The sequence below is a fragment of the Berghia stephanieae genome, chromosome 2 (assembly GCF_034508935.2).
Source record: "Berghia stephanieae isolate SIO BIC M18660-M18661 chromosome 2, UCSD_Bste_1.3, whole genome shotgun sequence".
In the NCBI taxonomy this organism is placed as follows: Eukaryota; Metazoa; Mollusca; class Gastropoda; order Nudibranchia; family Aeolidiidae; genus Berghia; species Berghia stephanieae.
In genome coordinates, this window is record NC_088361.1 from 64523621 (window position 1) to 64537925 (window position 14305).

General features: G+C 36.6%; 1 protein-coding gene across 2 annotated transcripts in view; it reads right to left on the minus strand.

Moving 5' to 3' along the window:
• Positions 1–4344: 4344 nt before the first annotated feature.
• LOC144965339 (nucleolar protein 6-like) overlaps positions 4345–14305 on the minus strand; it is a 58103-nt gene continuing 48142 nt past the window's right edge. For both annotated transcript variants that reach the window (XM_078900583.1, XM_078900584.1), the window contains exons 20-23: positions 13631–13845; positions 10319–10516; positions 6226–6327; positions 4345–5296 (exon numbers count right to left, since the gene is read on the minus strand). In XM_078900583.1, coding sequence (XP_078756709.1) covers positions 5153–5296; positions 6226–6327; positions 10319–10516; positions 13631–13845 — 659 coding nt within the window. In that variant the 3' untranslated portion in view covers positions 4345–5152. The remainder of the gene's footprint in view (positions 5297–6225; positions 6328–10318; positions 10517–13630; positions 13846–14305) is intronic.

Here is a 14305-nt window from a genome sequence, read left to right on the forward strand (position 1 = left end):
CTTAAGCTGAATGATCTCTACAATTTACTTTTGTCAAAATTAAATGCCATAAATTTGTCGGATGTATATGTACATAAAACTAGATTCAAAGAAAATTTACTATCGAGAGTTCCTTCTTTAATGGAAGACAGGGATGGGCGGGAAGTCTTGCTTACTTTCAAAGAGGGGAATATTATTTCACAAGCAGCTATTGCCGATTTAGATTCAAATGATCTTGCAATACAAAAAGCAGTTGATATTATAGGAGCAGAAATAAGAAATCATACATTCATATCACAAAACGACATTGGAACAGAAGCAAAGGCCGTCTTACCAGAAAGCTATACATCCATCCCACTGCTTTCAGAAGTAAAATGCTCAATACCATTGCCAAATGTAAACTTTGATATGATGGCATACATTCCGAAAAGTGTCATTGTTTCAGAGTATGACTGGTTGACAGATTGTGAAATTCAAATGTTGAAAGATGAAGAGTTGAACACTTGGTCAGTTTTTAATTCAATACAAACTTGTTCAACTGCTCATAGAAGTATTTCCTTTCTGCTTCCCCTTTTAAATCAAAGTATCCAGTCCTCAGCTACGGTCCGCCATTCTTTTGATATTGTCAAATCTGCTCTATCATTGATCAATGCATCACAGCTACCTGTCATTACAGCTGATCAACCAGTTTATGCTATAGCAAAACAAATTCAGTGGTTGATGCCTTCGAAGTATGGTGAAGACAAATTTATTATGATGATGGGTGGCCTCCATATTGAAATGTGTATCTTGAAAATACTTGGAACATGGTTGGAGGGAAGCGGCTGGGTAAATACTTTAGTTGCAGCTGACGTTGCATCTCAGGGGAAAGCTGAGTCATTTCTAGCTGGAAGTCATGTCAAGCATTGTCGCTATATTCACCAGGTCACACTTTGTGCCATTTATCACCTAATGCTCCAATCTTCTCAAACTAAGTACTTTGACTGCGTGCTCTTGGAATCTACATCTGTTCCCTATTTGAACCAATTCCCCTTTGTCTTACTTTTTCTTGGGTGCTTTAATTGTAATTCTAGAACTTTTTACTATCCCATTTTCTTCTTTTTTATTGGCGCTGATATAACCTAAATGTGTTGCAAGCGCCGTAAAACCCTTAAACACAATAAAACATTGGAAATGTTCAGCCAATGAGGAAGAATCCTTGGCGTCATGGCTCTCCAGACAGCGAAAGGAATCGGTAGTGTGACTAATGGCACAAAGCCATGTGTCTCATGACCCTTCTTCTCACTTTTGTGCAAAGCATAAGATCTGCTAATTTCCTTTTGTTCAGGGAGTCAATACGTCAGATGTGTCCTTGGTTATTTGCATTGGACAGGACAAATTATGCACGTTGGGTTCCTGTGTTCCTTCATTCTCTTGATGTCCTTGAAACTATGCACCCTGTCAATTTCAAAGAATTCATGGATGGGCATTTTGTATCTACACAAACAAACAGAGCATTTCCTGCATGTCTGATGATCAGCTACATGAGCAAAATAACAAACTGATCAAGTCAGATGGTGGAGCTATAGGTATTTTTGATAAAGAATCTGCTCTACTAAACTGGATGGTTGCAGGTCCCGAAATTGTATCTCTGACAGAAAGTTGTGAGAGAAATCTTGACATCATCAAGGTATTGGAAACTAACTGCCACAGTGAGGACACTCCTGCAAATAAGAGACGCTTCACAAAAAATGTTAAAGATTTTATTGGGCAAATGGAGACCTTTGGAAACCCATTTGAGGAAGAAGAGGATAAACTAATAACATTACACACTCGCCAAGCAATGTCAAAGAAATCGGCCTTGTCTGTCAGGGATGCATACACAATTGGAAAGCAAAGCTTTCAGACTTATTATAAACAAAGGTTAAACACAATTGAAGCCACAATCCATGACCCTATTAAAAAAAATAATCTTCCTATCTTCCATGCAAGTTCCTCAAAGAAATCATCAAAACAGAAAGAGAAAATTGCATGTTTAAAGCAGGATTGTCATTTGTTCTCAAGACTGTTTATTTCTTGCCAGAACAGAGATGGAAATTTAGAAGAGTTTTTTGAACATGAAAACCACCCTTACCCACTTTCCCTGTCAGAATTCGGAAGGCTCCGTTCATGTCAAAAGTCTGACATTATTCAGTGTCTTCCTCAGTCAACAATTTTTGAGGACTGTCCTGATTCAGTTCAATTTTGTGTGTATGACTGAGCAGCTCTCATTCATATGCTCTCTCCTGGAGGAAACAGTAAAACCTTTGGAGAATATGCTTCTGGTGTATTTATTCATTATATAAACACCCAGTTGAAAAGATTTAATCGAGTGGACATTGTATTTGACGTCTACATCAAAGATAGCATAAAATCTGCAACCAGAAACAAGAGGGGTGTCTCTTCAGAGCATTTTGATGTGAAGGACTTTAACTTCAATTCCTAGAAAACAATGGTCGTCATTTTTTAAAAATGAGAACAACAAAGTACAACTGTTCTGTTTCTTATCCTCAAAAGTATCAACAATGAAAACACCAGGGAAGCTTGTTGTTTGCACTACAGGTGAGAACATTTACACATCTATTACAGACGTAGAACATTCATTGCAATCGCTGTACCCTTGTACTCAAGAAGAGGCGGACACTAGAATGGCACTTCATTTAAAAAATGGAAGCGAGTGTCACTTCAATTCTGGGGTTACACGAACAGTTGACTCAGATGTGGTTATCATTCTGATATCAAAGTTTGCTGCAATGGGAATGGAAAAGTTGTTTGTCAACTACGGTACAGGAAAACATAGAAGACTGTTTATCCAATCGATTGTTGAATCCTTGGGTCCTGAAAAATCTCTGGCTATATCCTTCTTCCATGCCTTTACGGGGTGTGACAGTGTCAGCTCATTTGCAGGGAAGGGAAAGAAAATAGCATGGTCAGTTTGGGCTGCATTTGATGATGTTACAGAATCATTTAAAGCTCTTGCTAATCAACCCTCTAAGGAAGATATAGCCAGCCATTTCAACATCATCCAGAGATTTGTCTGTTGTTTGACAGAGCAACCAACTTATCTGCTGTCAATGAATGCCGGCATGAACTTTTTACAAAAAAAAGTCACGCCTTCCAGACAATATGCCACCAACTCGTGAATCTCTCAAACAGCATTTAAATCGAGCAGTTTACCAAGCTGGTTATGTATGGAAACGCCCTCTTGCTAAAGACCCTAGTCTTCCTTCCAAATCAGATTTTGGTTGGAAAGAAGGTGGTCCACTTTGACTGACCTTATACATGACTCACAAAATCTGATTAAATGTAACTGTTCATCAAAGGGATGCTCCAAAAGATGCAATTGTGTTAAGGCATCTCTTCCATGTACTCTGTTATGTGCCTGCAATGGTCAATGTTCTAGAGACAATGATTGACTTTAAACACGTTTTTCAATTGTATGTTTTCAACAATGTAATTAAAAAGGGATGTAAATCTATAGTAATGCTGCTGCTAAATATGTACACAGAAAAAAATGTTTTAAATGGTTCAATTCTTCATTGAATAAATATGTTTTGTACAATATATCAAAATTTAAACGTGTTATTTGCTATATGATAGAAATACATTGTACTCTTATGTTTGAGAGTGATTGTAAATGTGTGTGTCGGGAGGAGAAGGGGTACTTGCTTTGGCAGTTGAATTGTCTATTATTGTTTTTTTTTAAAATCAAATTAATATTGCTAAATTTTAGAGGATGTGAAGATTAAAAAATGTTTTTGAAATGCATGGCATTTCAAATATATGTCAGATTCTAAACTATTTAAACAGTTTCCAGGAAGGAGATATATGTTTTTTCTAATTCCTGAAAAATCCCAATTGAATTTCGTATTTTCTTATATATTTCAATAAAATTCAAATGGAAAAATATTTGTGAGTCCAGAGTACGCAACGGAATAACAAAATATCCACATTGTTATAAAATATTAATAAAACTAAATTTTTGAGGAAAATTTTTTTTTTTTTAATGCATTTTGTCACCTTTAAAGGGCAATAACTCTTGGTTCCAGCTATTTTTCAACTTGGAGCCACCTATTTTCGAAATCCTCATAAAATTCTGCATTTTGTGTGAAAATTTCATGCTGGTTACACGATTTGCACAATTTTTCCATTAAGGGAACGGACTATAGATAAGAAAATATAAGTGGATAGAATTAGAAGACACGGTAACAGTGACCTGTCCTGGGTGGAGTAAGACGGTGGAAGTTAAGGAGAGGGTCTACAGTTACTCAGAAGAAAAAAAACAGCTGAGAGCAGATCCTTCCTTAAAATTAAAATACTTTTAAATAAATGAAAATACATCAAAAATGTGCATAATAGATATTTTATTTTTACGCATATTATTGTTTTTAAAATATCATACTGTCATCAGTTCATAGATTTGAAAGTGTGCAGATTGTAGCATATCCTACAATATATGAATATGCCTGTCATATGTTATTTATTATTACAGAGGATGTGTGACTCATTTTGACACTGCTACCACAGACCCACTAAATATAACACACACGCACACACACAAAACGCCAATAGTAGCTGCTAAAATTACCTAGCCAAATAATCATAATGCTCATTAGACTATCTCTCATGTTTTCTTTAGCGTTTCTGTACCAACTATAAGAGGGAAGATGCTAGATTCTCAAAACTAGCAAAACGAGATCTTCCCCAACAGTGATACACGCCAATTCATACTTGCAATTTCAGATATTTCTGAAAATTGAAATAAATTGCTATAAAAAAAAATTTTTAAATTGTAATCACAGGAAAGGTTTTCATCTTTCATAGATCTAAAATGAAAAAGAAACGCATCTGACTGCCTCATTTTTGGCAAATAGTCATCTTTAGAGCCCTTGGAAAACAAGTATATTCGCCCGGGGAACTCCCATAATCTCACTTCAACTGAATTTATAACAAAGTTCTTAATTTTCAAATATTGGTTAGATACAGTGACACTGTGTAACATTTTGATAGTTTCCAGCTTATTTTAACCATTATCAAAATAAACCACAACATTTTTTGCGCATTGTATTTTCACCATTAAAAACAAAACATTTCAAATGATGTCTTGGGAAAAAAAAAATATTTGTACGGCATCATAAGATGGTGAAATATGCCATTATGTGTGCATGGGTTTGGAGGTGATGGCTTTTACAATATTAGATCCCAAGGTTCGGATGTCCTCAAGGATTGATTCTTTGGTAATATTCAACATGACTTTATTTTCATTGTCAACAGGTCGGTGCATTGCAAAATTGGACAACTGCAAAAGAAAAGAATTTTTACATTTTATTTAAATGAATATATGAAATATGTTTACGCCCCCCCCCCCCCCCCCCCCCCCCCCCAAAAAAAAAAAAAGGACTAATAAAGTAAAAGCTGATAAAGAAAAATAAAATCAAGAAAAGGTCAGGAGTGGCATCATTTTCAATCAAATACAGAGTGAATGAACATGATAATGTCTAGTAATCAGTAAGGTTTTACAATAACTTTGCTGGGTGGGGATCCTAACCTCCCATAGTGGGCAGGGAGGTACATGCTGTGTCTTCTATCCCCCCATACCCGTTTTCCAATTGTTTCCTGTCATTGTCTTGGAATGAGATTACTTAGTTTTGTCCTGATCCTTGCCGAAGTTCCTTGGCTGGGAGGGATATAGTCGAATGTATAGTTATAGTTTTGGGAGCTGATATTTTAAATCACCTCTCTGTTATGCATTGTATTATGTTTAGTTTACATATTATATTATATGAGTAGTAAACATTTGAGTGTATTCCTCTTAGCTGGGACCTGTGCTTGTGTCTGGATGAGACTTTTAGGTGATCTCAAACTAAGTACTTTGACGGTGTGCTCTTGGAATCTATATCTGTTCCCTATTTGAACCAATTCCCCTTTGTCTTACCTTTTCTTTTGTGCTTTAATTGTAATTCTAGAACTTTTTACTATCCCATTTTCTTCCTTTTTACTGGCGCTGATATGACCCTAGTGTGTTGCAAGCGCCATAAAACCCTTAAAAACAAACAAAACAATAACTTTGTTAAGCCAAATCATTGACAATACCATTAATTGAAGCTAGCACTGAGCACTAGCAGAAGCCACCAATCAGCTTGTCTGTAAAAAGAAAGTTAAATAAAGACAGCCCCTAGCAATGATAAAAATAAAATAAAACAAATCAATAATATAAAGCAAACAAACCTTAAAATCCTTTCTTTCAAATGCATGAGGCTTCCAGACCAGACCAATGAAATTACCACCAAATCGGTCAAAGAAGAAAATAGCTAACTTGCCATACAGATCCTGTTGACAAGAAGAAAAAGAGACCAATATCAAAGTATAATAAATTTTTTAAAACACCATTATGTTTGGTCTTAGTTAGGCAAAGTTGTAAAAAGGGAATAATGTTGATGATTATGAATTGACTAATGCAAATTTATAATTGTTTGTTTTGTTTTTTGCTTTTTTTTGCGAATTTAAAAAATGCAGCTTAACTTTTTAGTATTTTGTATAATATTTTTTTAATGTGGTGATTTCATCTGAACATTCGTTTGTCTTGCAGTGTATCAGGGATGCCACCAGGCAAATTAAAAAAAGCCTGAAAACTTGGGCGGACGAGATACAAATCAACGTCAAGGGCTTTGTAGGGATTTGAAAAATATCAAATTTGGAATATTGATTCAGTACTTATTATTGCAATTGAGAGCAAATAACACACAAAAGAAAGGAGAGTTAACAGTTTTCAAATTGATAAAATAAGGTGCTGAAAACAAAATATAGACAAATTAATATCAATAGCTATCAGAGGTGAGAATGACTGGTCACATAAAAGGAGAAAATTTTTCATTGTGAAGATCATGACCCACCCATGCAACCATAACCTATAAATTTAAACTTCACTCAAATTCACTGAGATTCGATCCAAAATTTGTCTCGCAGCAATTTCTGACACGACTCGGAGAATTTCAAAATTGAAAGTGTAATTACATTTGGTGGTTGTAGTAGGAATGATGATGTGGTGGTGGTTGTAGTAGTAGTGGTGGTAGGGATGATGTGGTAGTGATTATAGTAGTACTGGTCGTATGGATGATTGTGTGGTGGTGGTTGTAGTAGCTGTGGTAGGAATGATGATGTAGTGGTAGTTGTAGTAGTAGTGGTGGTAGGGATGATGTGGTGTTATTTGTAGTAGTAGTGGTGCTAGGGATGATGGTGTGGTGGTGGTTGTAGTAGTGGTAGTAGGGTTGATGATGTGGTTGTAGTTGTAGTAGTGGTGGTAGTGATGATGGTGTGGTGGTGGTTGTAGTAGGAGTGGTGGTAGGGATGATGTGGTAGTGGTGGTAGGGATGATGATGTGGTGGTGATAGGAGTAGTAGTAGTAGTAGTAGTAGTAGTAGTAGTAGTAGTAGTAGTAGCAGTAGTAGTAGTAGTAGTGGTCTTAGAGATGATGATGTGATGGTGATTGTAGTAGTAGTGGTGGTAGGGATGATGATATGGTGGTGGTTGTAGTAGTGGTGGTCTTTTGGAGATAATTGTGTGGTGGTGGTTGTAATAGTTGTGGTAGGAATGACGATGTGGTGGTAGTTGTAGTATTACTGGTGGTAGGGATGATGTGGTGTTATTTGTAGTAGTAGTGTTGGTAGGGATGATGATGTGGTGGTGGTTGTAATAGTAGTGGTGGTAGAGATGATGTAGTGGTTTTGGTGAGTGTTTTTTTTTTTTCAGTGATAATAATAGCAATTTGTCAAAAAGGAGGAAAATGTCTCCGTCCATCGGTCAAACGCAAGCAAAGTGTAAAAATAACAGGAACATAGTTTTGTATTGGTATTATGTAATATATTACTATTACTAGTATAAATCCATTCTTATCATTAAACATAAATTTAGTTTTTGTAAAGATTAAATGGATGGTTGCGAGAGAGAGAGAGAGAGAGAGAGAGAGAGAGAGAGAGAGAGAGAGAGAGAGAGAGAGAGAGAGAGAGAGAGAGAGAGAGAGAGAGAGATTTGTCCCCCCCCCCCCCCCTTCCCCTTCAACCATCAACTTGCTAATCAAAGAACACCACTGGTCGTCTGTGTCAATTGTGACATCCGGTGCCATTCAGTCTGGCCCGACGTCATAAAAACGGGACCGTCACTAAATTTCACGAGACTATTGCACTGGTGTTAAAATATGACATAAGACATAATGGTGATTTTGTGGTTTTGAGGGAAATGTTTGACACGGCAAATTCAGCGGAAAATTTCTGAGAAATTCTCAAATCACTGTTTATTTATCAAATTTTTTTTTTTAAAAAAGGAGGAATTGTGATGGGGATGGGCATAGATAAACTACCATTTAGGTGCCCAAATATTCGACCGGCGGTGATAGCCCAAATTATTCACCCGGCAAAAAAGTTCCGGCTCAAATCTCGATTTTGAATAGTGACGACGGACAAAAACCGGAGGTTCCGGATTAAAACCGGCTGGTGGTAAAAAAAAAACGGATTTCCGGCTAAAACCGGAAAAGTGGCATCCCTGGTGTATTATTATAACCACAAGAGATGAAGTGAGTAGGAAAGTGCCAGAAGACAATAGAGCATAAAATTTTTTCGCAGCAGTGATGGGGGTTTGAACCCGCGACCTTACTGGTACGACAACTCCGCCTGGCCGGTGAGGGCGTGATTCTACCGTATAAGCTATCCACGATCCCAAAAAAGATCGTCTCTAACTCAGGTCATTATTAGAGCTCTCTCTCTCTCTCACCGACTACTTGAGATTGTGGGTCCAACACACACAACCTCCGCGAAGTTAGTTGGCCAGCAATTAAGCTTAATAGCCAATATTCTCAACACAAACTTATAATATAACAGAAACAATTGAGTATTCTCCTGTATTTGGGGTGAATTTTTAATTCAGAAAAGTGAGTGGAGCAGGCACTTATGTTGGTACCTAACAACAAGAGATGAAGTGAGTAGGAAAGTGCCAGAAAACATTTTTTTCGCGGTGGTGATGGGGGTTTGAACCCACAACCTTACTGGTACGACAACTCTGCCTGGCCGGTGAGGGCGTGACTCTACCGTATGAGCTATCCACGATCCCAAAAAAGATCGTCTCTAACTCAGGTCATTATTAGAGCTCTCTCTCTCTCTACCTTTACATTTGACTGTTTCCCTCCCAGCCAGTGCCAGAACAAAACCAATCTCATTTCAAGACAAAGACAATGCATGTTGGAAAACAGATATCAGGAGATAGAAGACACAGTAAGAGCCCCTCTACCCACTATGGGAGATCAGGAACCCCACCCAGTCAAATTACCTGATAGTGGAATAAATGTGGGATTATGAACGACTTTGAATGTACCAGGACCATGTACATGATCTATATAGACTAATCATTTTTTTTCATTTCAAGCATAAATTACCACCATAATTGGCTTTTTCTTTCATGAGGTATTAGAAAAAAAAGTGTGGTCTCTTTAAAAACAATCAAATCTATAACTGTATAGCTTTTTAAAATTTAAAATTTGAAAGAAAGTTAAGGAATTTGAAATAACAATGGATCAATATCAATTTCAGCCAAGCAGCTAAGATGAATAATTTGGAATATTCCTCCTCTGTCATCTTTACTCAAGTCTTTCTCAACTTTCTAATAAAATAGTTTATATGGAGTTAAGACCACTATCAACTATCTATTTTTTTTCATTTTTGTTTTGCTCCAATTGTTTGTTTGTTTGTTTGTTTGTTGCTTTAGGTCTCTTCCAACACAATTGAGGTTATATGAGAGACCGCTGAAACAAAAAAACAAGCAATCTAACAAAAATAGTACAAATGTCAATCAAAAGCATAACCTAAAGATATCATAAGCTAAATTATAAATAACCAAGAACAAACAGGCAGAGGATTTACAGGAAAAAAAATATCCCCTGTCAAAAATACAATCACAAACAAAAGAAGCAGGATAGGCTAGTAAAGAGAAGAAGAAACGACATCACTATCGGATCGTACACCCATGCGAACATCATAGGTATATGATTCAAGGGTGATGCTCCCATCCAACCACCCGCTTGCTCCAATTGGCTGATGATTAATATTGCTTCTCATCACAATCATTATCATTAATACCACTGTTGCAGCAGCAACAGAAGCAGCTGTAGTTGTTCTAGTAGTAGTAGGTCAACAAAGAAGATGTTGAAGGAGAAGGAGAGGAAGAAAAATAAGAAGACAGAGGTGGATGAGGAGGAAGTGGACAAGAAGAGGATGAAGGAATAATATTCTGTCATCCAAGTTGAAGCAAATTATCAATAAAATTACTTTCTTACTTGTAATTCGTTAAAAAATTTGAGAAAGACATCAAAGTCCACCACTGGCAGAATTTCCTTTTTCTGATTTGGGTCTTTAGTATAAGGTGGTATAAACCGTCCATGTTTAGCATCCACCCGCTGATGTGATGCAACATTCAGCATTTTCTCCAGGATTATTGTAAAATCAAAATGATCAACAGGTGGCCGGAAAATTTGCTGTGGAACGAATAAATAAATCAAATCAAAGAGAGTCCTTTAAAGAAAAAGATATATTAAAAAATTTAGGAAGAATAAAATTGTAATTTAAGGAATTTCTATCATAATCATAATAAAATAAATGTTTTTTTTTTCTTTTTAAACCAGAGCACGTTCTATCTCATAAATTATAGGGTAGCCCTATTCGTCCTTAAGGTCGAATAGCATCAACCGTCGTTGCCGTACGTAAGGACAAATAGTGTTGCTTGCACTATTCGTCCTTCACACTAAAGCTGGGCAATATTCCGAAAAAAGAACCAACATAACAAGTGAAAGTAGTACTGTCTGTTCCATAAGTTAATATTATTGTAATGTAAGTGGTCATCTAGATATGGTGTTATATTACATCACTAAAATGCAATACTTTGCGTCTTAACCCTCAAAAAGGGGAATCCCCGTCCAGGTAGCCAATTTACAGCATGAAACTGCTGCTGTCAGTCACTTGCTGGGTTCCAGCACTATAACTAAGTGATCCGATTTTATGAAGAAATTAATAAACAGCAGTGACAGATGGCCAGGAAGTGTGTGTTTTTTTAAGGGGGTAGTGGTGGAGTGAGAGGGATTGGTAATAATTTATGATGTTGCAGTCGCAGGGTGCGGCGTTTCTGTGTCGGTGTCCACTTTTTTTTTTCTTCTTTTCTTTTCCTTTTTTAAAAACAATAATGGGTCAGAGAAGGTGAAAGGAGAGGAGTATTTGATATCAGATCCCAGATGAAACGCATTTGAGACCACTCAGACATAGAGAAAGATATACAGAGAGGGAGGGGGAGAGAGAGAGAGAGAGAGAGAGAGAGAGTGTGTGTGTGTGTAAAATATGTATATGGAGGTAGAGAAAATGAGAGAGGAAGACTGAAAGAGAATGAGATAGATAGAGATATGCATGACACTCGCTTTTGGGTCGGAAGGTCCTGAGTTCGACCCTCGCTCGGTGCATAGTTGAGTCCTTGGAAAAAGTCTCTTTACACACTTCTCACCATACTCAGGTGTAAAATGAGTTGGCAGCGTTGTCGGAGAGAGAGAGAGAAGACGACGAAATAGAGGAATAGACAGAAAAGGAGCGAGAGACAACCCGACATAGGGAATATTAGAGATTTATGGGGGAAAATATGAGAGAGGAAGAAGAATGAGAGACAAGGAGAAAAGAAATGTGACAAAAGTCAAGAAAGAAAGAGGGAGGGGAGGGAGGGAAATAAAATTGAGAGATTGATAAAGAGAAAGAAAAGTTTTTAAGAAAACAAAAGAGTAAGAAATTAGAAGAGATAGATAGATAGTGAGAGAGAGAGAGAGAGAGAGAGAGAGAGAGAGAAAGAGAGAGAAGAGAGTATGTTAGAGAAAGAGAAATACAGAGGGAAAGAAAGACAGACAGAGCAAGAGAGAGAGAGGAAGAGAGAGTGTGAAGAAATGAAAGAGGATGATAGCGAGATAAAGAGAGGAAAATACAAAGGAAGAAACTGATGGAGGGAGAGAAGAAATTAGAGATAAAAGGGGGAAAATATGACAGAGAGAGAGAGAGAAAGAGAGAAGAATATGCTTTCTTTTCTACTCATACTCATAACAATGCTTATGTTTCAACAGTCGTTAAAAAAGTGAAGACGTGAAGGACTGAACACTCCAATTTTGTAATTCCAGTTAATTACATAGGTAACATGGGCGCACACAAAAAGCCCCGAAAGCAGTGACATTATATAGGTCACTGTAATAACAATGCGATTTATGGGAGGGCAATAACCTTGAATTTAATACATATAAAAATACGGTGACAAATGTGACCATTCGCCTAAAAACGGTATTAAGTCTGGTTTGTTAAGATGTTGAAAATTTAATTTATAGTCAGAAATATTAGACTTATTTTGAGTTTATATGATTTATTGAGGAGAATAGCGACCATATTGTATGGTTCGAATGCCAACAATTTATATTTTTGACCAGTTTAACATTAAATTCGGCTTTTAAGCATGTGGTCCGTTCCGACATAATACCGTTTTGAGACGATGGGTCACAAATATAAACAACGGCCTTTCTGTCAATTGCCTTGTGCGTATTTCACGCCTACCTCATTTGCAAAAGCACTGAAGGTCGGCTAGACACTTTTTAAGAATACGACCTGAAGGACGAATAGACACTCCGTAAATTATAAATGTTGATATCATTTCATACTTAAATTACACCAAACATTAATACAAAGCAAATCAAAGAAATGTGAAATAATTTTCCATCAACTGAGATAGATTGTTCTTAATTTGTTCTTCACGTGATTCTTCAGACATTATTTCCAGTCCCTTTTAAATATAGTACCACAGTTGTATATTGACAAAACTCGTCTCAACATTGCACTTAAGCCTCAGTCTTGTAGAGCTTTTTCTTTCTCCTTTTGTTTTATGTTTGTTTGTTTTGTTTTTGAATTAAAGATCTTTGACACTGATGCAGATTTGATCAGAAAATTTTCATATCAACATCCCAATTTTATTGATAAGGCCAAAAATAAATCTGCAGCATACTTAACTAATACTATAGGATAAAGCATACTACCAGCCAATAAAATCCAATGGCGAGGATAAGGAACCCCTATCAATGCTTGCCACAATGTTTAGAAGTTAGATGTCTGTTATGACGGCTCCATTACTTCTCATTATTGAGACGAAGCCAGATGTCAACATTGACCAAATTGTTGAAATTGGTGGGAAAGTCTCCATTAACATAATTGCTCCTGATACGGCAAAAAAGGAATATTATGATAATAGACGTTAAAAAACTGTCCTGCTTATACAATCTGAGTCAAGCAAAGTATTGCAGTAATCAAGATCCTGCACAGCTTTGTCTAACAAAACCCTTAACTTGATGCTGTTGTCAACAGAAGCAGATCATCTTCATGCAATGGCCAATCTGAAGGCCATTTATAATTTGATTGCCTTGCAGCTTTCCATTTTCCATTGGCTTTGCTTTATTATTAACACTTTTATCAATCCTTTACAGTTGTCGCTTCAAAGTCGATATATGCACCCTGCACTGTAAAAGAAATAAATACCCATAAAATACTGTGTACATCGAATGGCTATTGATGACAGCATTACCAACCTTGAAATCATTATGAATATCAACAGACATCAACTGGCTCTCCAGTTTCTCCAATGATGCTGCAGCCAGTATAACCAGGCGTTCTAGAATGAAAGGCTCAGGTTTTTCTGAAGTCCATACATTTCCTTTCTTGTCCTTTGGAGTTGCAATACACATGGCCGGCAAGGCAACTCGTGTTTCCTTGAAATTCTTTGGTACATCTGTGTAGTCTTGTTCTAGTAGAAATGGTATTTATAAAAATGGAATTTAAAATTTACATATTTATCCTCATATACAAATTTTGCTATAAAATGGTTACATATATATATATATATATATATACTCATAATGCCTGTCACACGGTCAGGGCACGAGTGTGCACGGTTCGGACCCAGACGGCGACACTTATATAAAAAAAAATAACAAAAAGGGGGGGTGAGGCTGACTGCCAAAGATTCACAAATTATGAACACAACAAGTCCGAGATTTAAGTGTATATGATATGAAGTGTTTATTAATTAATGTAATGAGCTGGATATAAATGAAATGTATATGAATGAATATAGCAGATGAATCAAGAAGGTATGGTGGATGATGATAATGATGATGATGTTGATGTAATGAATGTTATCAAGATGACGCTTCTGAGTAGAATTATGATATTGATAATATAGTCAGTGATAAAAGGATAAATGT